Here is a 26,302-nt window from a genome sequence, read left to right as displayed (position 1 = left end):
CCACCTGGTTTATCATTATGTGAAACCGAAATGAGAGCCAAGCAATCATATTGTTAGGGCTGTGGTGGAGTGATGAAAGAGTTGAAGCTTTTTCTTTGCTTTGTGCATAATATTTGTTAAACCCAACTTGAGCCTGGAACAATTTCTCCTTTCAGTTTGCTCTTTTCTACCAGTGGGCAATTAAGTTTTGTGAAACTTTTCAGAAAGGTGCAGTGAGGGCGGTAATTTCGGTGTATTTTTAACCATTGGGACGGCTGTCATTGGTCACCTTGTTCTACGAAGATGCCTTGCAGTTTGTGTGCATCTCAAGTGACAGTGATAGGAATGAAAGTGGCCAAATGGCAAGTGTTGCTTGGCATGCCTTAGGAAGAAGAAAAAACAGGCTCTGTACACCATGACCTACAAGAATGAACATGCACCTTCCCTCCTCCAGTCCGAGGTGTCCAGGGACTCTTGTCACTTCTTGGGATCTGTGGATCTGGCAGAACAAGCACCAAAGGCTCAGTGTCACAGGTTTAATGCACTTAGTCTGAAGCTGTTGGTGTCTGTGGCAGTGGAGGGTGCTTAAACTGGGAAGGCATGGCCTTGCTATGCTCTACCAATAAATGCCATGAGCAAGTGTTGTCTCGCAAAACAGCAGTGCCATCTCCAAGGTGTGCAGAGGAGAATCGCATCACTGATGGGAGTGCAGGCAGAGAAAGGCAGCACAACAAAGTGAGGACCATGCTGTGGGCCCCATGGATTAGTGCATCTTTCTGTTCTGCAGATGGCTTCTTCTGCCCCAGTGCCCCCTTATTCTTGTCATTTGTATTCTTGGATGTATGGTTTTTTTTTAATTCTCCTAATCACTCATACGCATATGTTCTCATTCTCACTGCTTGTGTACTTTCTCACATGGCTTTGTAGTCACACTTGGATGCTCTTTTCCATGTACTGTCACAGTCATCTGTGTGCATTCTCGTTCTGACAGTTTCCCACCTCTAATTATAGGGCTCTGTAGCTGCTTGCTCCTGGATATCAAATCCACCTGCTCAGTTCCCTCTGGGGAGGACACAGGCACTGCAGCATGCCTGGGCTGCCCCATAGGTTTGGCTGTGGACCTTCCCTCTACTCAGCTGTATGGAGCTTTTAGCTGTGCCCTGCCATCCAGGTACCCAAGTTGTGAGGATGGAGCCCCAGAGTCCTGCTGAAATGGTTGCTTAACTGTTCACAGTTTGCAAGATAAATTAAGGATTTTATGATCTGTTGGTAGCTGTTTACCCACAGGCAGCGAAACGGCTGTAAAGAGACCACTGACTAACTGAATGAATATTCTTGTCAAATAGATTGGTCAGAGCTAATCCCCCAGTAGGAGAAGATGGCTGTGAATTGGCTGTGGCTCTATGCACATCCATTTGCAAGAAAGTAGTAGTAGTGATGACTGTGCTCTGAACAAGAATTCCAGGTCCAGAAGCCTCTTGGTCTGAAAGTAAATGCTCTGGAAAAAACTTAAGAAACAAAGCTAGCATTGCTCTTTTTCTGGTATACATTTATAGTTTCTGTTGGTCACTGCCCTGAGGACTTTCTGACCTGACAATGTTGCATCTGAATCATGGTGTATTTACAGTAATTGAATGACCCTTTTTCTTTGGACACTTCCAGTTTTTGCTTTCCTTTATCTGCTTATATATTTTTTCTCTACAGTGGCCTGTTCTTTAATTAGGCAGCTGTGGAAAGTTGTTCCTTTTGTTACAGCTGCTAGTAGGAGTCACTGAAATTTTCAACCCCTTGTTTACTGACAAATAGGGGGATAAAAATGCCCTGTTCACCTGTTCTATATTATTTGGGAATGTTTTATATTGTCAGGCATTTCATTTCTAAGCTGAGGAATCCCATTCTGTGCTCAATAGTACTTCCTTTCCAACTTGCGCACCTATTTGGTCAGGTGCTCTGATTTGCACTGATAGACATCTTATCTGCTGTCCAGAAAATGCATTCACCCCTAGCTTTTGCTTCTGCATATGTTTCTTTTGCATGCAGTCATCTTTGAAAACACTTGCATGTATACTTTCATGCTTTCAAACACCAATATCTTCCTAACCCTCCCCATGTGATTTGATCTCTACTTTTGCCCATGGATCTCAGGATAAATGACTTTCTCTCTGGCTCCTATTTCATGCCGTTTCTCTTTTGATCACTCAAACTTGTTGTCACTCATGCTGATTTACTACTCCTGATAATGACAAAACCTATTCTGGAATTATATAGCAAGGGAAGCAAAGGGGATGGAAAACTGGAGCTAGAACAGCTGCTATGTGTAATTGGATTGGAAGTGGGCCTCTAGCTACAATAACAGAACTGTGCTCCCAGCTGGCTCCTCGCAGGCCCCTTGGCTGCTGAGCACCTCATAGATGAATCAAACAAAAACGACCGCTCCCCAGCCTGTGCTGCTGCTTGCTCGGTTATATGAAATGGGTGTTGTGCATGCCAGCAGCCAGCAAATCAGGTCATCCTCTTGGTAGAGCTGACCTGTCTAGTAGGCAGGAGATTTGAACTAGATCTCAGACTGATTTTTCTTCTTTAGCCATCTCTTCATGTCACTCCATACAAGGCTTTTGCTCCTTATCCCGAGTCCCATATTTTGGCCTTACTGGGAATGCACAGGTTTTGGTATCTGGATTCTCTTAGGGGTGTTTCCTTACTGTCTGAGTTTTATAAAACCTCAAGATGCTTATTTTATCCTAAATACCCCAGGGGAGAAACTCTCCTTCTGAACTAAACAAGGGAATGGCTGAGGGAGATGAGGTAGGAAGTTCAGAGAGGAAAGAAGCTTGTTTCTTAAGCAAGTACTTGTTCTAGGAAACTAGGATAGAAAGTGTAAAGAACAGAACCCATTGCTCATCAGGGTGCTCTCCTTTATTGAATGTGTTATTTTATTTTTTGAAAAAGGCATGGTTTGCATGATTTCTAGCTTTACCAACTCCATAAGGGACTTGCATGTGTGTGCTGGACCAGGAGCATGATACCCTCCCTCAGACACATACCGCCTCTGGCCCTGTTACTGTTTGAATGGGCCACAGGGACTGGCACCCAGGAAAGCATCGTATGTGGACAAGCCTGCCTCTGGGGAGAGCTGGCTGGCTGCTGCTGCCTGACAGCCTCTTTTCCTTCCATTATGCGCTTTTGGGCTGTACATCTGGCAGCATCATTACAAGAGAAATCTTGAGGCTGCCCACCCTAACAGAACAATTCAGTAGTGCATGCACACCCACTCACATGTGCTCATTCCCAGAGCATGGGCCCAGTATGGTGGGACAGGCTGTAATTAACTAGATGAGGGAGTCCATCTTCTGTTGTTTCTGCAATCAGCTGTCACTGTCAGCTGTGCTTTGTTCTCTTCCCACCTTCTTAGGTTTTTGTGGTTTTACATTTTAAATGTTAACTACCCAAACGTAGTGCTGAGGGGAAGTGAGGGATGAAGTTCAAACCGGCTTCGAGGTTTCCTTCATGCCCTCTTCCATTCTGCTGATTGCCCCTAGAGAATTCTTAAAGACAAGTCTGCTGCTTAATTACATTGCTCTTTCATACCATTGTGCTCTGAAGTTACTTTTAAAAGTGTCCTTCTGGCTTCATAAGAATCCAGCACTGGCCCTTGATACTTTATACAATTAGAGCTACTTAATTCTACTATTTTGATATGGAAAGCAGATGGCTCACAGTGGGTTTTTTTTCTTTTTAAATGTAGTTCTTTGAAGTATTGCTTTGAGATCAAGGGAGATTAATATTAACCTTTAAGAAAATTATATTGATTTGGTAGTAGGTGAAAGAAATATTGGAAAAAAACTCCCAAGTCTAAATAGGAAAAGTCATTTGTAGCAGGCGTAGATCATGGCCAGCGAGCAGAGTTGTATGATAAGCAGATACTACTTATGCTAACCTGTTGAGAGCCTCCCTCCAAAGCCACGTGCTTGTCCTTATTGTAGTTCACATTTGAAGTTCAAGAATAGCAAGTTACCAGCTCCCTGGCTTTGAAGTTATGTTCCTTTGCAGCAGCTAAGACTTCTGTTCTGTGGTTTCCCTCAACCTTTTCCAGAGAACTTGCTGCCTATCATTTTTCTTGGGAAGTAGCCAATAGATTATTGTAGATACAATGACATCTGTTAAGAAAAAACTCAGCTCTTGACCACGGTGCTTCATGCAAATCTGTTTTAACCTTTTCCCAGTTGTACGCTGCTGGATTACAGCCCTAAGGCTTCAGCTGGGGTTTCTTGTTAGAAGAAATCTAGGATTAAAAGGGAAGGCTGAAACAGTGCATGCTTCACCCAAATCTAGGAGAAGATTCAGATTTCATACACTGTTCTCCTGGAATTTCTGTTGACACAAGCAGTGATTGTACATGTGAATAACATGTTATGGAGCCTGATGAGTTCATTTAGTGTCCTGAGTTGGCTGAGCTCTAGCTTTATGGTGGATGCCCAAATAGCATGGTGATAGTTGTCACGGATGTTCTGGTAAAATCTGGTCTAGCTTTTAGGTCTGTGCACTCATCAGACCTCTTGCATTTATTGCATGCCCTCATAGTACAACAAGAAGTGCTACCCTGTGCCACCTGAAGATGACTTTGACTTTTCTGATATGAAAATCATTTAGTACCTTGCCATATCTTGACACTGATGTAAAGGTGAAACAGTAATGTCAGTTCAAGTTTTGTGTTGATTTTACTGTGGCTGATTTGAGGTTTTTGTTACACATGCTGCAGAGATGTCACAGATTTTAGCTCTCAAAAAATTTTGGTTGTTAATGACAATTTACTGGAGATAAATTCACTTATTTTTACGCCTACTTTACAATGCAAGGAAGGAAAGTTTTCAGATGAGGAAAGTTGGTAAAGTGTCGTATCTAATAATGAATCTGGAATTCTGTTGGTGTTAATGTTATTTAAAACAGGGGTCTATGTCAGTGAACAAATTAAGAGCTCTTATTGTTCTTTTCCTGCTTTTTCTCAAAATCCATTCCCATCTTCCTTTCTGTTTTAAGAAGGGGAAAAAAAAAAAAAAAAAAACGTTTGGGGGGCACCTTATATTTTTCCTTAGTCTCTTTGCTTCTGTTGCCCAGTCTGTACTAGAAGATGGAGTGGAACGTGTGGTCCTGTAGCTGCAATAATTCCTGTTTGACAAGAGGCAGGGTCAGAAGGCTTCCCTTAGAAGCTTCCTCTCACAGACATTTGCACCAAGTCCATGCTAGGGGCCAGAAGGGAGAATGTGTTTGGGAAGAGCTCTTGACCCTGGGCTACAGGCAAAGGATTTTGGACCATGTCTGGCTGATGGGCCTGGCAGAAGGGGCATGCAGCACTGGCTTTCTGAGGATGGGAACAGAGATGATATTGAAATACCTGACATTTGGGTATTTTTATAGCTCCTCTTGGCTTCCTCAGAGAGAAAGAGGTCACATGTAAGGTGAGATCCATTGTGCTTAGTGCAAGCTTCTGCCATCTACTCTCTGGAGTTTTCTCTTTGTCAGCATCCCTTGTCCCCAACTGGACACCATTGCTACTGGAAATCTGTGCGTTGTTGGTCCTGACAATTATGCTTTTGTCTTCTCCTGGCCTTTTACAGTGACTTTTGTATGACTTTCAAGCACCCAGTTGAGTCAAGCTAAGATTTGCCTTTCAAGAATGATGGGCTCAGTGGCCATAAATACAGATGCAAATACAACCTACCCTCTTAGCACAGAAATACTAATCACTGAAATTATATCTTGTAACGTAGAACGGAAATACATCCTACAATATCAAATCTGCTATGTTTATTTATAGCTAAAACTAAACTATAAACCATCTAAAGCTATGTTGTGTTTCTGATTATTTTTCTAAATCCACAATAATCTTCAAGAATGTTAAGATATTTGCATTTCTTAGACTGTACAATTATAAATCCCCTTATCTGGCTTGGAGTTCTCTGTGGGTGAACATACTCTTGGGATGATCTGGATTTTAGATTTCTCCAACAAATGCATAAGAAAAAAAATACAAAGGAGAGATAAACAAATTCAAACTCAGCATGCTGCTTGTTGAAAAATTTCATTCTAATAAACTCATTTGACCTCTCAGTCTCCAAGAAAGTAAAAAAGTCACAGCTTTGTTCGGTCAATAAGCTCACTTCAAATAGGGATGGCTGTGTGTGCATATCTATGCATGTACTAAAATCTCTGCTGTATTAAGTGCTGCATGAGGTAGGAGATGTAGAAGAAGAATCAAGCTGAGGAGAAGGTCAGGGAACCGTGTGTGGGAGGTGTCACTCATGGCTCAAGTTGGTAGGACTTGATTTTTGTATGTGTTGGTTCCACATAATTAACAGGTCATCTGGTGTTTGATGGAAGAGTTTTTAATAGTGTCTAAAGGATATCTGTAAAAATACAGCTGTACAGTAAGCACATTTGTAAACTGAGGCTGGAAACTGTTTGTAATTGGGGCAAACAAGGTTTTGTCAGAGTCACTGGAGAGAGGCTTCAGCAAGCCCAGGGACCACCACAGACCCATCTACAGAGCTGGCAGTGACCATCACCTTTGAGAGCTGTACTGCTTCCTGGCTTTACCTTAAATTATTAAACTGGAATAGCTTTAGCTATAGAGCTCAGAAGTTGCACCCCTAGTTCTTAACAGAAAATAAATGGATTAGCATGAGGTTAGATGTACTTCTTTTAGTCCTTGCAAGATCTGGTGTACTGGTTTGTGTGAGGAATGTTGAGCTGTTCCTATATATACACGCTAGGGCCATCATATTCATGAATGAGCATAGCTTTGTGTGTAAATGCATTCAGCCCAGATATTTCCTCTGAGGCAGATGTGGTTGAACCACGGCTTCCCTTTCACTGACCACTGCAGCTTTGAATTTTGAATCTCTAGTAGAAGGAATTTATTTCTACAGCTCTCCAGAGAAGTCAATGCTTCCTGTTGGAGCTCCACTGAAGCCCTGGGGTTTTCCAGTCCATGTAGCCATATGGGTGTGCAGTGCCTCTGGAGTTGCTCCCTAGTATGATGAGCCTCGGATACCATTCTGCAAATGACAGCCCACTTTTTTACCTGTGATGGAAGCTTTCATACTCAGTATGGAAAGCATCACCTGAATACACGTGTGCTCTGTGTGTTACACCCATACTTGATCTAGATCAAGTATGTGAGCTACAATCTGAGAGGCACTGGACAGCAAACTGTGTGTATGTATATATAGCTGCCTCTTCTCTGTTTTGTTCCTTTTTTCTTACTTCCTCTTTCTCTTCTCTCTCTCTTTCAAAGGCCTCTCACACCTCATGATGGCTGAACAAGGTACGTCCTTCTACTTTATCTTTGTTTCAGTCACTCATTGTGAAAAGAGCTTTGTGCTTCTTCTTTGAGCTCAGCTTTGCATGATAAAAGGAGCTGGACTTGCTGGGTGCCAGTCAAACCATTTGCATTTTTGCCTGGGAACTGTGGCTTCTTGTCAGACTGGGACCCAAGAATGAGAGTCTAGAGAGCGTGAAATGATTCTGCTGACAGTAAGGAGGGCTGTTTTCTCCCTTCATGCAGACCACCTGAGTTCCCATGTATTTTTTGTGCCATCTGTAACGACTCCCACTCCTTCTTGGTAAATGTAAACCTCAACACTGGTCTTTAAGAGTGCAATTATTACAAAAAAAAAAAAAAGTTAATAGCCTTCGTGGAATGATCCTACTTCATTATGAATCCTGAGGAAAATTGCGTATAATGGCCCGTAAATCCTGTATCTGCAATTTAAAATAAACATGCACAGAACAAAAAGGTTTAGAAGAAGAACAGGGCTAGCCCCAGGCTGGGCTACAAATGGGGTCTATGCCTTTGTAAGATGTCATGTTTTAATATTTCAGACTGGATTGTGTTAGGAATCTGTTTGTTGTGACATGATGGCATCATTAGTCCCTTTTGCAATAGTGGGATTTTGTGGAGCGAGAAGCTGATAAACAGAAGTGAGGCAAAAAGGGGGTGATTCTGTTTTCCTTGACAGAGTCAGCATCTTGCTCACACAGGTACGCAGGGAGCAGTTAGCAGCACTGGAGATGCATTCTGATCTCATGAATGCACCTGTCATATTGTTGAAGTCGTAGTCGGGGTGTGTGAGGAGAAACGTGAGAGCAGGACAGGGAGACTTGTTTTCCAAACATACACTGTGCTAGAAAGACCAGACTAGCAATTTGTCTGTGGAGAAAAAATGGGAATGCTGCTTCTTGAAGCCCAATGTGGCTTTTCTAGACTACATGTATAGAACTGCATTTTTGCCATATCCAAAGAACACAGTGCCTGTAAAGGCTCAATAGTAAGTAGTTACTTGAATTAAAAAGACAATGAAACATCAGAGATATTGAGGACATAAGCAGTTTTTATTCTGTAGTTCAAAGCAGATGTTTCCTACGAGGTCATTAAAGCTTAAGAAACAGAAATGAAGCTGGAACTCAATGTTCAGTGAGTTAGCATTCCCATATAGTAGGAAGTTAGGCTCTTTAGGACCAGGTGTCAAGACCATGGTACTTGCCATGTGAAACATCTGGCTAAGCTCTGGGAAGCATTGAGCTACTTCTGTGATCTCTTACTGTTCAGCTGTACTCATGGTTGGTAACAGTGCTTAGTCAAGAAACCGCCCTTATTTATCCATGATGTGTCAGGGAATAGTGGATTCTCTTTTCTTGCCAACCAACTCACAGATATTCCCTTTTAATAAATATTTACTCTCTTTAAAAAAAATAAGGACGGATATAAAATATGTAAATGTATGTATGTGTAAATATGCAATGTCAACATTATATACAAACACATTAGCTTTGGTAGGTGAAATGTGTTTAGCGAATATGTTATCACAAGATTTATTTTTGTCTGTCCTATTCTACCATTTCCCTTGCTGTTTTGAATTTGACGTGGAATGAGGCATATCACTGCCGTGCTATTGCATGAGAAGTTTGCGTTTTTCAGTAGAAAATCAAATTAAAGCCGAAGGGCTTAAGCAGGCAGTTGCTGGTTTTGCTGTCACTTGTTTAAGTCTTGCTTTGTGCTTTAGTTGTGGTGTGCTTCTTGTTTTTTCCCTTAAGATTCTGTTTTGTTGGGTTTGGTTGTTGCATAAATACATTCATTTTATTTATTTATTTATTTATTTTGTTTTCGTATGTATGGCCAGTGATACAGTGATATAATTTTGTTTTTTATGCTTCTTTTTCCTCTTTTGCCTACTCCATGATGGACACCTCTCTTGTTCCTCCTCTTAATTGGATGCGCATCTTCCTGTCTGTAGGTAGAAGTAAAGGTAGAGATTGCATTCTTTCTAAGACTTCATTGCTTGTGAAATGTTTGTCAATGGACAATTTATATTTTTATGAACATGTATCATCTTGGAATGTTATTCTGTTGCTTTAAAAACCATTTTGCTTTGTACTACGGAAGAAATTATTATTAAGATGAATGCTTTAAGGCCCTTTTCAGAGATATTATTTCCTGCCTGCTCACGCTGCTGCGCAGGCTGTGTGCTGCCATGTGGTCTGCAACTGGTAATGCTGAGGCGAAGTGAGAGAGTCACTTCAGTCAGTCAGATGGAGCCAGGGCCTGTGAGCTGGTACTGATGACTCTGCTGGGAATTTTGACACTGCTGTGGGTGGAAGCTGGACCTACTTTTGTCAAGTACTCTTCTGACACGGAGGTCTTTGGGGCTATCACTTCTCCATCTCTGCCTATTTCCCTCTCCCTGCTGGCAAAAAGCTGTGGTGGTTTTTTGTGTTGTTTTTATTTTTTTTAAAGGAGGAATTGAGTTGCAAAGAGCTGCAGAATAGACAGGAATGATCAGCATTGCTAAACAGAGAGGGCCCGTTTGCTCTGCAGCTCAGTACAGCACAGTGCATGAAGTGGAAAGGCTGCTGTGGAGCTCCAGACTTGCTTTTCAGTATTTCACACCTATCTCAAGCAAGTAGAGGGCAGTCATCCATCCTTAATCAAAGCTGTCAAAAATGCAAAATGCTGCAAACCTGCTGTGGTTCTCCAGTTGGAGTGGAGGGAGGGAAGGAAGAAGATTAATTGATAAATTACAAGCACTGTTGCTAGGATAAAATCCATTTCTTCATCCTACTTTCCAATGAGATCAAGAGATTAAAAGGTTTTATTATGCTGAGGCTTACTCATCTTCAACTAATATACTGCTGAAGAGTCTGATCTATCTATCAGCAGGATCTGAACACATTGGAGGTTGCTGGTTGTGTCCATGCCAGTAGGACATTGGAGGATGAAGTGACTAATTGTACTATGATAAATTTTGGAGGATATGACAGTTCAGGGGATTTTTTTTCATATAAACTTTCTTTGAGGCACTAGGATTCTCTTCCCAGTGATTGCTACTCCCTCCATACCTGAATTCTGGGGAGCACCATGGCTTTTTAAACACTTTATCTTCATGTTATTCCTCTTCATGAGGATTTGCCCTCTTGTAACAAGTTTGTGTTAATGGATTCTTTGTGATGGTGTACCTTACATAATTAATAGTTTTGAGGTTGAAAAAATATTCCACTAATTTATTTCATATCTTTTCTACCCCATTTCAATGGTTAGTAGGATATCACAGAATGACCTGGGTTGGAAGGAACCTCAAGGGTCATGTAGTTCCAATCCCCTTGCCTAGCAGGGCCACCAAACATACACATTTACTAGATCAGGTTGCCCAGGGCAACCCAGGATAGTATGTAAGCTGTACTCAGAGCCTTCTTCGTAGCAAGAGGTGAACATCAAAACTTCATAATCACATATACACACTATAAGGAAAAAAAAAAAAAAGTGAGAACCTAAAGCTGTAAGCACACCATACAAAATGTTACTGTGACTGAACAGAGCTGCCAATAATTGAGTTAGCTGACGTATGGCTTAGTGCGATTTAAGGGGAGTGTAAGTCAGGACAAGTTGTGTACAATGTGATGTCAGCTTATGTTTCTTCCTTTTCTCAGGTAACATTTATGCTGCAGGACAATGTGCAGGACTAAATGAAAAGTCTTTTCTGAAGGAAAACTCCCACATAAGATTGTATGAACGAGGATTATAATTTATAGTCTGCAATTAATTCATATGTGCTGAAACAATTTATTGAGTCATTAAATGAAAGTATTGTTTCTGTTCCCAACTATGTGTAATTTTTAGCTCTACTTATAGCAAGTGACTTCATCAGAGAACCATCGCTCTATGTGACAAATGGTATTACCTTCAGAGGACTCAAGCTGTGTAATTTTGAACCCACACGTGGCCTTCAGCTCACAGAGAAAGTGGTACCAGATGCCGCAGTGATTGTAGCTGGAAGGTTCATATTTTTTGGCATTCTTGTAGTTGTTAGCAAAAACTGGCAGCCGCTGTGTCTCATGCTGTGTGTGTGGCCAAGAGGTATGATGTATTTGATTTCATAATACCTCTTCACAAGGTGCAGCAGCCTGTGACTTTGCATTCCTCATTTGCAATGAATCTTTCATTAATTGCTTCCACTGTAGTAAATAGGCTTCTTGTGCATCTATCATTTTAAAAAAATTCTGGACATTTTATTTATTTATTTATTAAGTTCTTGCAAAGCTGAAGAAGATGAAGTTGTATGTATTTTAGGGTAATGGCCGGTGTCATTGAATAATGAAAAGCATCTATGCACCACTTATATTGAGTTTACATTAAAATTTATGGGCGCTGTTTGTGTTTTTATTAAGTGTATGAAACTGGTCGCAGAGCTGAAGTAATGATGGTCAGTAAGTATAATAGTACTGCATTTAGAGAACTGAGATTTCCACAAATGCTTGAGGAGTGCCCGTTGTCCTCTCTGACACAAAGAATGTCAGTGGGGTGCAGTGGTTACTGGGTGTGCCCAGGATACTGGTCAGCCTGCAGGTTCTACCCTAAAGCTCTGGGTCCTTCCTGCCTTAGGCTGCGCTTAGGATGACAAACTGTGTGGCCACATGCTAGTTTTTCAACACAAAGTGCGTTTTTCTCTGTATTTTTTTTCTTCATTCTCAGCGGTAAACAAGGTACTTGCATATTTCCTGGATGGGGTATTTTGGTTGCATGCTGTGTAGACCAGAGGTTACTGTCAAGTTCCCCATTTAGTACTCAGCTTTTCTAGATCACGTTGTCTCTTTTGGCACTAAGTACTCTACCCCAAGTAAGTCTTGTAATGTTCAGCATTGCTCTCAGTGAGCAGCGTGAAGTTGTAATCTCTTTGAATTGTTCAATAATATTGATCAGGAAGAAATGGCATAGAAAAAATGAAATCATGTTTGCAGACTTGGATGGAAGGAAAGAACTGGTCTGGAAAATAATTTTAAGCTCTTTGTCAGTGATACCATTGGGATTTTGAAGTGATGTAAGTCCATCTGAGTGGCCAAGGGTTTATGCAAATTTTCAAGGGAAACATCAGTAACAAATTAAATCATTTGTGCTCTATGAATATCTAATTATACAAGGGGAAAAACAACACTACATTCATCTTGCCAGCCTTGGCAGTGGTTTTTAAGCTCTGTTTACCCTCTAAAATATCTTAATATGAGGGTTTTAAATACAAATATCATTTGTTTTTGGTTTCAGCACTTATAGTCCTTTAGTATTTTCAGAGTGTATAATTTTGGGTTTGTTTTCTTCTTAAAAATAAAGATTCTTGCATTCTTATAAGGATGACGACTTTCGGTTTTCAGATCGACTTTAATCACTGTTTGAGAAGAAATAAAGCATTTTATTTTATGGCTAGCAAATAGCCAACCCATAAAACCTTTTTGACAGATCCAAGGCCTCTTAAATGTACACTTCATTCTTCTTGAATTATTTTTTGTAAGCAAACCTTTGCTGCTTGTTTCACGTTTTCTTTGAGGGGAAAAAAACACCCACCCGTTCTAATTCCTCTAGGTGTAATTAGAGATGATTGATTGATAGTTGATGTATTTTGTACCGGGGGACAGTTCAGCAAGAAATTCATTCTATTTCTGTATATTTCAGGATTTATGAAAATTCAGGATTTTGGTGAGTAAAGCCACTAAGATGTTGAGTATTAGCTAAGAGAAAAGAATAAATCCCTCCTAGACATTCTTCTTTTTACACCTCTTCTTAACAGATTTCTGAAGGCAAACAAATAAAATGACACTTAGGATATGTCCACAATTGGACTTTTTTGGTAGATTATTGTTTTTGTTTGGGCATGTGGGCATATTTGTGCTTATAAATAAAGTATATGCATAAAACATTAAAAAATGTGTTCAGTGCATTGTAGTTTGTAGGTAATTTATTTATTTTTCCTTCTTGCTGCTCTATTTCAAGCCTGTGTGCTTCCAGTGTGTGAATAAACAGCTGATTCTCGATTGGCTTTCATTTTTATGAAGAAGAATGATTCCTGGGAGAGTTAAAGGCATTGTTGTTGTGTTGTGTGTAAACAGGAGCTAAAATATTGTCCCCTCATGCTGTGGTGTAGTCTTCTGTTTTTGATGGGGCTCAGGTTTCACTGTGCCCTCAGAGAATATTTAATTGATATCATTGAAAGGCTTTTTTCTTTATCCCTCTCTCCCTCTTTTTAAAATTGGAGGCATTCAGTGGTGTGTAGAGATGCAGAGGCAGCAAAACAGGCCATATGCTTTGTAAAAGCCAACCTAATAGTGCTTTTGATGGACGTCTGATTTTTAAAGTGCCGTATCTTTCATTAAAATTTACATGTAAAGTAAGGGCAAGAACAGTGACATGAAAGCTAATGCAAGTTGCACATCTTGACATAATAACAATCACAAGAAACTGGAGATCCCAGATGGCAACTTGGCCTTTGCCATCCTTTTAATAAGCTACTAACTGCTAATTATTGCACTCTTATGGGCAAGTTAATTTACTGTTGACTCTTAAAGAGACATTGTGCCTTTTCCTGGCATTTAAGATTTTCAGTGGAGGTTTGTGAGTGGCTTTTCCCTGCAAATTGGAGTCTTTTCAATGGATGATAACAAAAAGGCAAAAAAGCAGGGAGGGAAATGAAACATAATGAGCAATTTTCTTTGGTAGTAGCAGAGTGTAGCTTTGTGGGTTTTTCCGGGGTATGGGTTTAGAACGGAAAGGAACACCAGCAGGCACAGCATATACAGCATTTAGATTTCATATTTAAAACAAAGTCAGGGTTACTACTTATCGCTACAATTAAAAAGGAAAATATTGTCTTGAAATAATGAGGTCTGAGATTCTGAAAATAAAGTGGGCTAGAAATAAAAAAATAAAAATTATGTTTGTTTCTTTTGCCAGAAATGATTTGAAGTCAAAATCTAAATTTACAATTCTAAAAGATAAAAGCTCTGCTGTATTTTTAGAAAAAGTTCTTTATTTTAATGTTATTTACTTGGTAATGACATTCCTTCCCTGTGTTATCTGTAAAACATGCTTGTAAAATAATAATAATCAATATACGTGTGTATATTTCTTCCCTTTGAAAGGGATGTTTTATAATGAGACCAGTCAGGGAGAAGTTTTGATCTAAGGAACCTATTTAGGAATGAAGGAACAGCTGCAGTTTAAATGGACTCTAATTCTCATAGTTAATGCTATTTTGTGAATGCATAATTCTCTGTGATAATGTTTGGGAGGAGTGATGGTAGGTAATAGCTTATTTCCTTGCCTTTATGGTAATGCAGAAAGATAGGAAATAGACCCCTGTCACGCACGTCAGATGGTGCTGTAAAAATAGAAAATCCAGTGAAAGAGTGGAGTTTTCCCTTTTAATGCTCGTAGCCTTTTGTGGACTATGGTGACAACCTTATGGTATTGAACAGTTTTGAAAATATGTGCTCTGTAAGCTGGATCTTATGCCTCAGGAGTAATCATTTAGAAACAGCAGTGTTATGTGCAGTGCTTTAGCAGCTAGTAAATATTTTGACTAGAGATTAGTGGATACCATACCGTATAAATGGCAGTAAAACTATTTCTGTGAAGAATGCCATGCTTTCTCAAACCATCTGATTTAACTCATGCAGTATCTTCTGTCTGAGTTAAGTTGTTTCTGATGGTGTATGATTTTTCACCCCATCTAACAACAGCAACAAAAAATTCTGTTTTTTGACTCTGTTACACCCTTTACACGTGCTGATGGGTTTGTGACACCCAGCACCTTGCCTTTGTTTGGCCACGCTCACCTCTTCCATGGATCTAGAGCTCCTTCCACTGTTGGCTTTCATTTCCACTTTTGTTTTGGAAGCTTTGGTATTGACAGATAAATAAACAAGGGAAGACAAAAAATACTGCTACATAGACCAAAGAATTGGTGTGAATCCAGCACTCACAGCAGTTTTGTTTGGAAGTTTATGCTACACACAACTTATCCTGCAAGTTGATTTGCTGAAGGTACTGTGTTCCCTAAGCAGCCAGTGAAACATGTGGAAATGATAGGTGTTTTGTACCCAGGAATGTACTGTGTTCAAGCAAGGACAAAGTCCCCAGTTTATGTTTTAGATGTATTTTCTATAAGATGTTGCTTTCATCCTATATGCTTTATATACCAAGGGGTTTGATGTAATGGTATTGAGGAGCCATATTCTTCATTGAATTGCAAGCTTTTATTGTGGTATAACTGATACTGAAGGAGGGAAATTGCTGTGATGTAAAAGCAATAGTTCAGGGAAGAATCTGGTTCTGAGGCTGTTCTGACAATAACCTGAGGGGTTATGGATCATTCTCACTAAATGATGACCATATTTCTGCTCTTGTTAAAGTCAAAGACTGCAAAACCTTTGATAGAAATGGCCCTTTACCAGCACTGCTGTATGGGGAAAGGCTTCAAGCAGAACTGCTACTTAGAGAATTTGTGTACATAGTTGTCACCATTAAAAAAAGTCAGCAGCATTTGCCAAGCAGTACCACACCGTGGTGCCTGAGATATCACTTTCTCTCCTACAGTAGAGCAAGGAGAATATATGTAGGTAAGTGTTTACGATTTGATTCTGTCAATTGCATGCATTTTAATAGAGCTTTTCTCTCAAATCATAGTTTGATTGGGGAGCTGCTTGTGGGTCAGATTGTTTCTAAAGCAAAACAAGGTTTCTTTTAATTGAACAAATTCTTCTTTCTGAAGACTCAAAAAAAAAACAAACCACATTTCAGTATTTGTTCTAAAATCATACGGCTCCGTGATTGTTAGTTGTTAGTGTGGCAACAAAAATGTGTAATTTGAATGTTAAAATAATTGTATTTTAACAGGATCTGTGGACTTGTTAGGTAAAGCAGAATTGTATTAAGCTAGTGTTATAAAGCACACACCTTTATTCCCCCTAATTACTGGTGTATTAATAATGACCAGGTTGATGAAGAATGTGCTGATCACCAGCTGAGATCAGACAATTACAGCTGATTATGTAGAGAGTTAGTTGCTATAAGCCTTGAAATATTAAAACTTGGCTAGAATAAATATCACTGAAGAACCTTTGTCTTTTACATGTGTATTCAGCTGCCAGTTCTCTGAGCAATTCCTGGTTCACTCAGTAACATTGGGAATCAAACTGTGAACAGTTATTTTCCAGCTCCGTGAATGTTGATAAAAGGATCTTTCATAGCTGTTGGCTTGTCCTGTGTGGGGAGAGCACGCTGCTGCATCGTGGCATTGGGGATTACAGGGTTTTGCTCAGCTCTGCATTAAAAATGTTGCAAGCTTTTACAAAACCCAGGACAGCACCTTGCATTGCTGTGCATTTGCATTTCCCAGTTCTGACAAAGGGCATGCATGTTTCAAGCACCAGTGCCTTGCAGGACTGACTGTCTGCTCCATCCCAATAGCACATCTGTCTGACCACTTTCAATTACACATGTTCATTTGTGATATAGTCTTTCTCCAGAAAGAATCTCAAAGTCTATAGACAAGCTGCACTCGGAGTCTGTTTTTTGTCCCTACGGTTACCAATTATTATTTTCATTCAGTTCCTAAATATCTATTGATATATCCTTTCCTCCATTGTGGAGTTGCTGAAGAGGCTCATCTGTTTCCTGGAATATTTCTGTAAAGAACACTCACTGGCATTTCTCATCAGCAGTTGGATCAGGGTATCATTTTTATTATGATGTGGAAGACCATTTATGCCAGACCGTGAAAAAAATTATATTCCTAAAGTTGGAAAAATGTACAAGTTGGAAGAATATACAAACCAAACCACAGGGCTCTCTTTAAAAATGACTTGCCTAATGTCCTCAATTCCAGACTTACTGTTTCAATTTCTCAGCCAGTTTTATATTACTAGATATGATATGGGAGGAATCATTAGTGATTTTGCTTTACTGCATTCTTTTACTTTATTTGTTCCACCTATTGGCTCCATCTTTAATATAGATGTATCTTAAGAGAAACCTGTGGACACTTTATTTTCTGCTGTGCTGCACTATATGTCCATAATAGAGTAAATATGTTATGAGGTGGATGCTTTAGTGTATTGTCAGACAGAAGTATGATTTCTTTCTGTTAGTGGCAATTCTCTTCAATTTTCCAAGTACTGTATTTTAATTTTTAATAGTGGATAATATCTAGGGTGTTTTTTTTTTAGTTGTTTGTTGTTGTTGTTTTTAACTTTTTCAGGTGTTTACTATCAATCTACTCAGTTAAACTTTGTGCTGTTCTGTCAGGCAAGTTTGGTAAATGTTGATCAGTGCATGAAATCAGTTCTTAAATGGTTGCAAAATTGCCTTCCTACAGACTGTTTTTATCACAAGGGCTTTCAAGTGTCAAAGTCATTTGGAGAACTAGATAGATAAAATGCATGAGCACTAAGCTTTTTCCAGTATAGAATAAATAAATGTGTTTTCTACTGTGTGCTCTGCTTTTGATAGTGATTTGTTAAAAGGAAAAAAAGAAAAGCAATCATATTAAATATTTACAAGAGTGATTTAGTTGTGTAATCGTGTGCTATGCATCCCTGTTTAATAGTGAAATCAGCTCCTGCTGAAGTAAATGCCATTAAACTGGTAGCGCTGTGAAGGTCACTGCCTATACAATGTCAAGGCAATTTATAGAGAATAATGATTTTTGTCAGCTTTCCAATGTACCAACCTCCCTCCTTTTTGTCTCCTTTACCAAAAATAACTGAAAAGAAATTTATTTCAGGACTCACTTTCTCTGACTCTTCGCCCATCTGACAGATTTGAGAGCTTGAAACCTCTTTACAAGTTTTCCTATTGATGTGCTCAGTGGATAGACACTGATTCCCTTCTTTCCGGCCCTGAGCTCATTACAGCTCTATTTGTTGGGATTTCCTGTTGGTCATTTCTCAGCAGCTTTTTTAAGGAGATGCTGAATTATCAGTGCCACTCTTTTGAGTGGTTGCTTTTCTCTCTTATGCTGTTTCCAGACCATTCTGTCTGCTACTCTTCAGAAAAATACTTTGTCATCAGCAGTGCGTCTGTCATGTTTTGACATCCCACTGATCTACTGTCCTGAGAAGTGTCTTGAAAATGCTCTGAGTGTGTTCCTAAGTAGCTTTGTGCTTAATGGAGTGACCTGTGAAGGGACAGGTGGGTACTATGCTTTGACTGGCTTCCCCTGTGAACTGTCCCGGCCTTTGAACGTTTGCCTCTGTGGCAGTTGAGTGTGGACAAAAGCCCTTCACCGCTGAGCAAGGAGGCTGCTGCATTGGGATTTAGAAAGTGTCCTGAGAGCAAAACACAATGAATACAAAGCGTTGTCATTCAGCTTCACATCCATCCAGTAAGAAGGTTAATTATTTGTTTTCCTTGTTTTATAGTTGAATAAGCAGAAGCATGGAGAGAGAGAGCGAGAGTTGGAGACCAGGCAATAAAAGCCACAGTTCTCTTGTCTGTTACTGTTTCTTTAACCACCCGAGCAGAGTATCTTTATAAACCACTGAATAACTTGCTTGCTCTACCAAATACTTTCCCAATTAGATTCCACTTGCTAAAGCAATTCTCTGAGGAGATTAAAACAGTATTTATCCATTGATAAATGCGTACATAACCATATAAATAACCCTCATATTTTACAGAGACAACAACACGTATTCCCCTTGATGAGAACCTACAGAATAATTTAAAAAAGGATAATGCAAAAGTGCCCAGATTTTTAAGATTAAGCATTATGAAAGAGGGTTCTTAAAAGTCAAGGAGCTATGAGGATGAAGAAGGGAGGTAAGGTGACTGCAGTGGAAAGAGGGACAAATAGAGTAGTCAGGAGGATTGGGACAAGTGTCTCAGGCAAAGCAGTGGGAGTGAAACCTGTTGTGAGCACTGGTGTTCTGGACTCAATGAGATGGAAAGATTTTTTTACAGAATTTTAAGTAGATGGGTATTAATATTTGTAGCTTACTTAGGCTCATAGATTATTTTTTTTATTTTTTAGCATCTCATTCTATAATGTATATAAGAGAAGACTAAATCCTTGATTTGCAGGTTTGTCTTTTCTTGGCCTTCTCCTCCAGTTCCATTAATGGGCTTTTTATCTGATGTAGAAGAGGCTAGTTCAGCAGGGAGTCTCAAATAAATGTGTATATGCATAGTTAATTCAGGCCGTGATTTTCTTTAGTCTGTTTTATCTGGTTCTTTGTCTCTTTGTATGCAAGCCTATGATTAGCATTGAGTTCTTCCCAGAATACTGGCAATTATCTCACAGGTGGAAGGATTAAGAAAGAGCAGTGAGAATTACACTGGGATTAAATATGAGCGCCTTTGGAGTGTGTTTGTGGATATGACGTTTTCTTTTTCTATGAGCAAAAAGAAGAGAGAAGCCAGCTCAGCCTTCAGGTCTCTCTAGGGAAGAAAGTAATACTTCTGAATATGGAAAAGTAGCATCTCAGCTTGGGAGGAGATCATGCTGAGAAAGGAGAGGTAGTATTAAGGCACAAGATCTAGAGTCCTCGGTTTAATTTTTGGTTGCTTTGGTTTTGTTTCAGGCTCACAGTGAAGTTTTTCTTGTCCACCTGTGAAAGAGAGATGATGCTTTTCTGTCTCATACTGCATGAAACCAAATTAATTAATGTGTAACTGTACAAAGTTATTGGGTGAAAAGTACAAAAGAAGAGAACGGTGTATTCTTCTCAGGCCCCATGTTGCAGTCACATTCAACAGTGCAGTGGTGTCAAATGTTGCTGGTGAAGGGCTGTTCCTCTTCACCTCTCCCTCTGTGGAGTGAGTAGGACCAATACTGTGTTGGTATAAAGAGGGTTTCTACAGGTTTATTAGAAAAGGGTCTTGGTCCCATTTAGAGAGGAACTGCCTCATAGGATGAGCGGCTCATATATCCCAGGATTCAGAGGGATGGCTTGAAGGCTGGGACATGCTGTGTCTTATTTGCAGACTGGCCTAGAGGCTGCCCTGTGCTTGTACAGCACCTTGTGGACATCACCACTGAAGGGACCTACAAGGATGATTAAGCCCAACTCCTGGCTCCACAGAGGACCACCCAAAATTCAGACCATATTTCCAAGAGCATTATCCAAATGCTTCTTGAAATACAGAGCTCGAGGCTGTGCCTTCTGCCCTGTGGAGCCTGTTCCATGCCCACCACCCTTTGATGAAGAATCTTTTCCTAACCCCCTGACCCTTCCCTGATGCAGCTCCATGCGGTTTCCTTGTGTCCTGTTACTGTTAGCAGAAAGCAGAGATCAGCGCTGTCCCTCCTTTCCCTGTGAGGAGCTGTAGGCCACTATGAGGCCTCCCCTTTTCTCTGGGCTGAACAAACCAAGGGACCACAGCTGTTTATCATGCATCTTGCCCTCTAGACCCTTCACCATCTTCTAATCCTCCTTTGGATTCTCTCAAATGTTTTGGTTTTTTTTATCCCTCTTATATTGTGGTACTCATATTCGATCAATCTATTTCCATCTGTTGACTTTTATCTCTGTTGTATTTTTGGTACTGGTTTTATTCTTAGTATTACAGGTTGTTTTTCCTTGTTTGTGCTGACAGGTAGCTGTGATTGGAAAAACCTGTTTTCTTCCAATGCATTTTTATCAGAAAATCCACCAGTATCTTTCTGTCTCAAGTATCTATGCCAAAGATTTTAGAGTATCTGCTTATGTTACCCTGCTCGAGTAGATCACCTTACAGCTCTACCATACAAACCTTGGTTTTGACATACTTTGACTTGCTGTTGCCAGTGATGCAGTACTGAGTCTCTTTATACCCTGATATGGGCTGTTGTTGCCATTCTACTGCTCAGACTCACAGTTAGGTTGGGGCACTTCAGTCTGGACCTTCAGTGATGAGAACTTGGTGGGACAGCAAAGCTAGAACAGAAACTTTTAAAGCTGTGAAGAGGAGGTATTGTGTAGCTACTCACAGCCTTACTTCTTTCCCACTTAATGGAAGAAGATAGTGAAGGGTAGAGTTCACCTGATGTTCTGCAGATAGCGTGCTACCAGAGCCAGGTGCAGAGTCCAAGGGCTCTTATTTTTCTTGGTAGAAAAGTGGAGTTGAATACGTTTCAGCTGAATGTGCTAGGTTGGTACAGCAAGTTACATCAGGTCCATATTTAGAGATGGACCTCAGCAATGATATTCATCTTAAATGATGTGGAATTTTCTTGTGTTGTGGTTTGTTGTTTGTTTCTTTTTTTTGTTTGTTTGTTTGTTCGTTTTTAGTCTTTCGTGGGTCAGTGACATTAATAAAAATAACCTTACTGTAGATGAGACACTGGCTTGCCAAGGAACAAGGAGATTAACTTTCATTGTACTTGGAGGTTTCACTTTGTTAACAGACTGCTTTAGAGGAAGGAAGGAAACACTGGAAGAACAAGACTGATTCAAGAGTCTCTTGTTACAAGATTATCTGTCCTTTTACTGAGCAGCATATTTATTACATGGCAAGGCTCTAGTTACAGGTCAGTGATTGTCTGGGTTCAGGTGTTTACCTGCTGGCTTCTGGGATGGCACATAAACAGCTGTAAATAGATCCAGTTATTCAATCTACTCGAAGAGGTTAGGTTATAGGTCTCCAGGCTTTCCAGGTACAATGTCAGAGCCAAACAGGCAGCAGGCTTTCCTCTCAGGCAGCAGAGCTCTCTTCTGGTGTTATTTCAGCTGCTGATGGAAAGTCTTAGAAATATTAATTTGAATTTTCACCAATGATAAAGCAAAATGGGCTGGGGACAATTGGCACAGTGGATTGTGCAGAGGAATTCAGAGTCCCTTTTAATCCATTCAGGGTACCCCTTTTTTTCAGTTGTTGATGTGGCAGGCTGCTTGGGGCTCTGGGGCTCATGTTCCCCTCTTACCTACCCTTTTTTTCCTACACTACTGACATAACTTCAAAGTATGAGTTTAAAGTCAAGCTCTCCTGTTGTAATTTCTTGTCTCCACAAGATCTCTTTGTGCTGTATATGAAGATCTAGAAAGGAACAGACATGACATTAGTAGTTGTGGTGTCAAAAATTACTGTAAGAGATAAAGGCACCAGTGAAGAGAAGCAGGAAAATATACTAGGCACTTGGGTAAAAAGCTTTTGCAAAATAATAGCAAAAATAAATAGACATACAGGAATGAAATACATAAAATTTAGCCAATCCCTTAGGCCCTTCAGTCTGTTGTTCTGGGAGACAGCCAAACCTTTCCGGGTTTTTCTGATAGTTATGGTTCCTCGTGTGTATGCCTCAACTATTTTATTGACAGTATCATCATAATCTGCAGTTCTCATCTGTTCTCGTTTCTTGTGGTTCTGAGTACTGTACTGAGGAAAATAAGATACTGTGGCAGCTTTCTAACAGATTCTGAGTATAGCTAAATTGTAGTTCCTCCCCAAATGTTTCCATGAATTAACTTTCAAACCATTTCTTAAAAGCCTTATCAGACTCTAATAAAATAATGGAAACAGTAGTAAGAAAAACGAATCTGTAACTATACAGAGTGACAGAACCACAAGCAATAATCAACAGTGTTTAATAAACACAACTCGTAGCTGGCATTTGATTACTTTTGGACTGAGTTACAAAATTAATGGATGGAAGGAGGACAGTAGTTATGATATATTTAGACTTCAATGAGTTATTTGACAAAAAGCCCTATATAATCTTGAATTAAGAAAAAAACAATTAAAATTTGGCTCTCACATGAAGAGTTTTCTAAAATAAATTAGCAGTGTAAAATGCAGCAGTATTTTCATGAATTGGGGAGGCTAGACAAATTGGAAGTTACTGTCATTTCTGTCTAGCACGTTTCTCAGTGATCACAAAAAGGGGAAGAAATGACATATTAATGAAATGTGTAGATTTGACTTGAATGGGAAGAATTGCAATCATCATTGTGGATAGAAAACAGCATAAATGTCGCATAAGTGCAGTGACATCCTTCATAAAGCAGTAGGTGGATAATTCATCTGTAAGAGATCTGATAAGCTGTACCTAAACTAAACTGTTAAGGGCCTTAAATATAGTAGGGTGGAGATATGTCAAACAGTTTGTAAGAATTTTGAAAGGATCTGATGATTAAAATTGTATGGGACTTGATTATGAGGGAACAGTGAGAGACCTGGTACGTACAGCTAAACTCAACGCTGAGATAATGGCAAAATATGAACGAAAGCCATCTCCAAGTACATACAGAGCATAAATGCAAAGACAAGAAATTGTCTTGCAGGAATTGACTATGAAGGGGTGCCACTCAATTGTAAAAAGATGTTTTAGGTCAAGTTTTAAGAATAATCTTAACAGTGAAAACAGTGACATTGGCTTATGGAGCACTTTTTCAAGTGGAAAGATGGGAGCTACTATGTTTTTGATAATTGAGTTTAAAAAAAACAAACAACAAAATACCAAACAACTGAAGTTCTTAATTCGAGATCAAGTCTTTCTCTTTGCCGCCTAGTGGATGGAATGTTTACTTAAAGATAGATTATTTAAGTCTTATCCATTTTTCAAAGCTTAAATGTGCCATGTGACAGATTGGTACCTTCATTTTCCTGAGTTTTTGTAAGTGCCACATTGAAATCCTGCATGTGTACTTGTTGGTATTTGTATCTCTGAGGGTGCAATGAACTGATGTTGTATCAGCTACTGGTATAAAAATAGCCTACTGCATGCAGAGTGTTTTCATAAAGGAAACTGGATGATTTGCCATAAATACATTAGTGCTAATGCACTACCAGTTCTCTTTTTTCTTTATCCATGTGTTAATTTTGTTCTTCATTCTCCCCATCCCTTCTAGCTTAATTACCCTCCCCAGACTAGAGGCTGCTGCTGCCTTTTAGCTTCATTACTAGCTTTCATTTTCATTAAGAACCTTGTGCTAATGGACTGTTATAAAACACAGTCATCACTGGCAGGTGTTGCCAAATGACTCTCAGCATGATGGCATTTCTGTGCAATGGAGCAAGCAGTCTGGACATTGGGTTTGTGAGGCAGCCAAGGGCTTGAGATAGAAGGCAAAGAGAGAAAGGTTCCGTGGATCCATGTGAAGAAGCCCTCAAATGTGAACAATAATGGAAATAGAGCATTATATGCAGTGGGCTTCTTCTGAAACCTCCAGTAGTGTCAGCATCTTCTCAGGCTGCAAGTATCATGGATGAACTTCCTAAACAGTTTTGAAGACGAGGTGCCACCTGTATCATGAAGTACAAATCATTATAGCCTTTCAGTTTAGAAGGGAATGAAAGTAAATTTACTACCTTATTGACTGTGTGAAATCTTATATAAAAATAAACATTCTGGCTCATGTCGCTTGACATTAGCAATGAGAATGCACGTTTCTTTGGCAGGGGTATCTGTCAATTGTCTGTGTGTGCTTTCACAACCAATTAGTGATGTTGGAATTTTTATCAGGAAAGAGCAAGGACTTCCCTTATTGTTTTATCAGAGTGACTGCTGGACGTGTGTTTTAGCTGAATGGAAGATGTGCTGTCTTGACCTTTCAGCATTGCTTCAGACAATTTTTAAGAAATAATGGCTTTTCATAGGCCAGTGTAGTTAGTCTTCAGCTGTTGCAGGAAGAGAGATACCGCACGTACTGCAGGGCCAAATCCAGTAGCTTTTCCTTGAGCAAAATTGTTTAATGATTGTGTGACAGATGGGATTTGTCTTACTGTTCTCTATACTCCATCATTCTCTCCTTCAAGGAGAGCTCAGAAAATACCTTCCGGAATGAGGGAAAATGTGTTTCAGTGGGACCTGAAGCAGTGTCAGGAGATAGAGAAGCTTCTGGAAGGTGCTTGGAGCTAGCAGAGACTTCAGTAGGCAGAGCTCTGCAGCACAGCATGGCTGTGTAAGGACAATGGCAGATGTAAACAAAGGTTGCAGAGGTAGTGGAAGGATAGATTTATTTTCCGATACAGGGTCTGTTGCAGCCCAGAAGATTGCTAAATTGTATGTTGAAATGGGGTGGAGGAAGAGCCCTCCAACAAAGTCAAGGCAGGTTCTGAGTATAAAGCATTTGTAGTCCCTACTCACTGATACATGAGCATTGCCCAATCCACCTTTTAACTCTGATCATGTCAGAGTCCCACAATTACTGGTAGGAGAATTTTGTACTGAGTACGGTGTGTGCACGCTGCCATGTGATTACCTGCATGCCATCCCAGCAGGTGAGAATATTTGACCACACGCTCTGCTGGTCTTGTGCGACTTCTGCTCTTTGCAATGCTGAATCATACCAGAAGCTTTCTGCTCACCTGAGCTCCCCTGTGGAGGTACAGCTGTTGGACTTCCCTTCTGCATTTAACCTCGTCTGACATGAACTTTGTGTAATCATTTTCTAGGATGAAGTGGCTTCAGCTGAAGGCTTATTTTCCATATATTTAAATAAATCTCACAGGAAATTTAGTGTTTTAGAATAAGGAGAAATTACTCCTAGTTAGAAGCAAGAATAATGTAAATAGGTATAAATCACTTTTGCCTTTCCTCCAGTAATTCTGTCTAGGTCACATTGTAGCACTTTGCCAGTACATGCTTAACTCTGACCCTGTGTTTCTTCTGTGTCTTTTCCTTGTACTTGCATAAATGTGCATGTCTGGAGGATTCCAGTCTAAAGTGATCAAAGTTAAATGTGTGAAGAAACTGAAGCCAAAATCACTTCAAAGTGGATTAGGTGAAATAATGAGGATGCATAGCTGGAGAGTAATCTTATGTTGAACAGCAGGCAGAACAGCCTGGTAAGTCACAGGGAAAGGGGATAAAGAACAACCTAGTGGTGAGTGTTATTTATTAATGCTGTTGTTTTTGTTTTTTTTTTTTTTTTTTTGTTTGTTTGTTCTTCAGTCAGATTATCTTGTACCAGGAAGAGTTTTGTGATAGGAGGGATTTCTCAGAACATGAGTCCTTTCTCCTAATCATGGCCCTTCCATTATATTTGTGTTGGAATAGTATAAAAGAGTGAGGCTGGTACTCCT

At 39.8% G+C, this 26,302-nt stretch overlaps 1 protein-coding gene across 36 annotated transcripts in view; it reads left to right on the top strand.

Moving 5' to 3' along the window:
• Positions 1 to 26,302, top strand: part of NRXN3 (neurexin 3) — an 898,188-nt gene that overhangs the window by 77,340 nt on the left and 794,546 nt on the right. For 26 of the 36 annotated variants that reach the window (XR_011903710.1, XR_011903709.1, XR_011903708.1 and 23 more), the window contains exons 4-5: positions 7,274 to 7,303; positions 9,273 to 9,284. Coding sequence is in view for 32 of the 36 variants with exons in the window: in XM_072337890.1 (XP_072193991.1) it covers positions 7,274 to 7,303; positions 9,273 to 9,284 (42 nt within the window). In the remaining 4 variants the exon portion in view is untranslated. The remainder of the gene's footprint in view (positions 1 to 7,273; positions 7,304 to 9,272; positions 9,285 to 26,302) is intronic. The other 10 variants (XM_072337914.1, XM_072337891.1, XM_072337906.1 and 7 more) reach the window with 1 other exon arrangement.

Source organism: Excalfactoria chinensis, chromosome 5 (genome assembly GCF_039878825.1).
Source record: "Excalfactoria chinensis isolate bCotChi1 chromosome 5, bCotChi1.hap2, whole genome shotgun sequence".
NCBI lineage: Eukaryota > Metazoa > Chordata > Aves > Galliformes > Phasianidae > Excalfactoria > Excalfactoria chinensis.
Note: the sequence above shows the minus strand (reverse complement) of the source record. Positions and strands in the feature narration are given on the sequence as shown.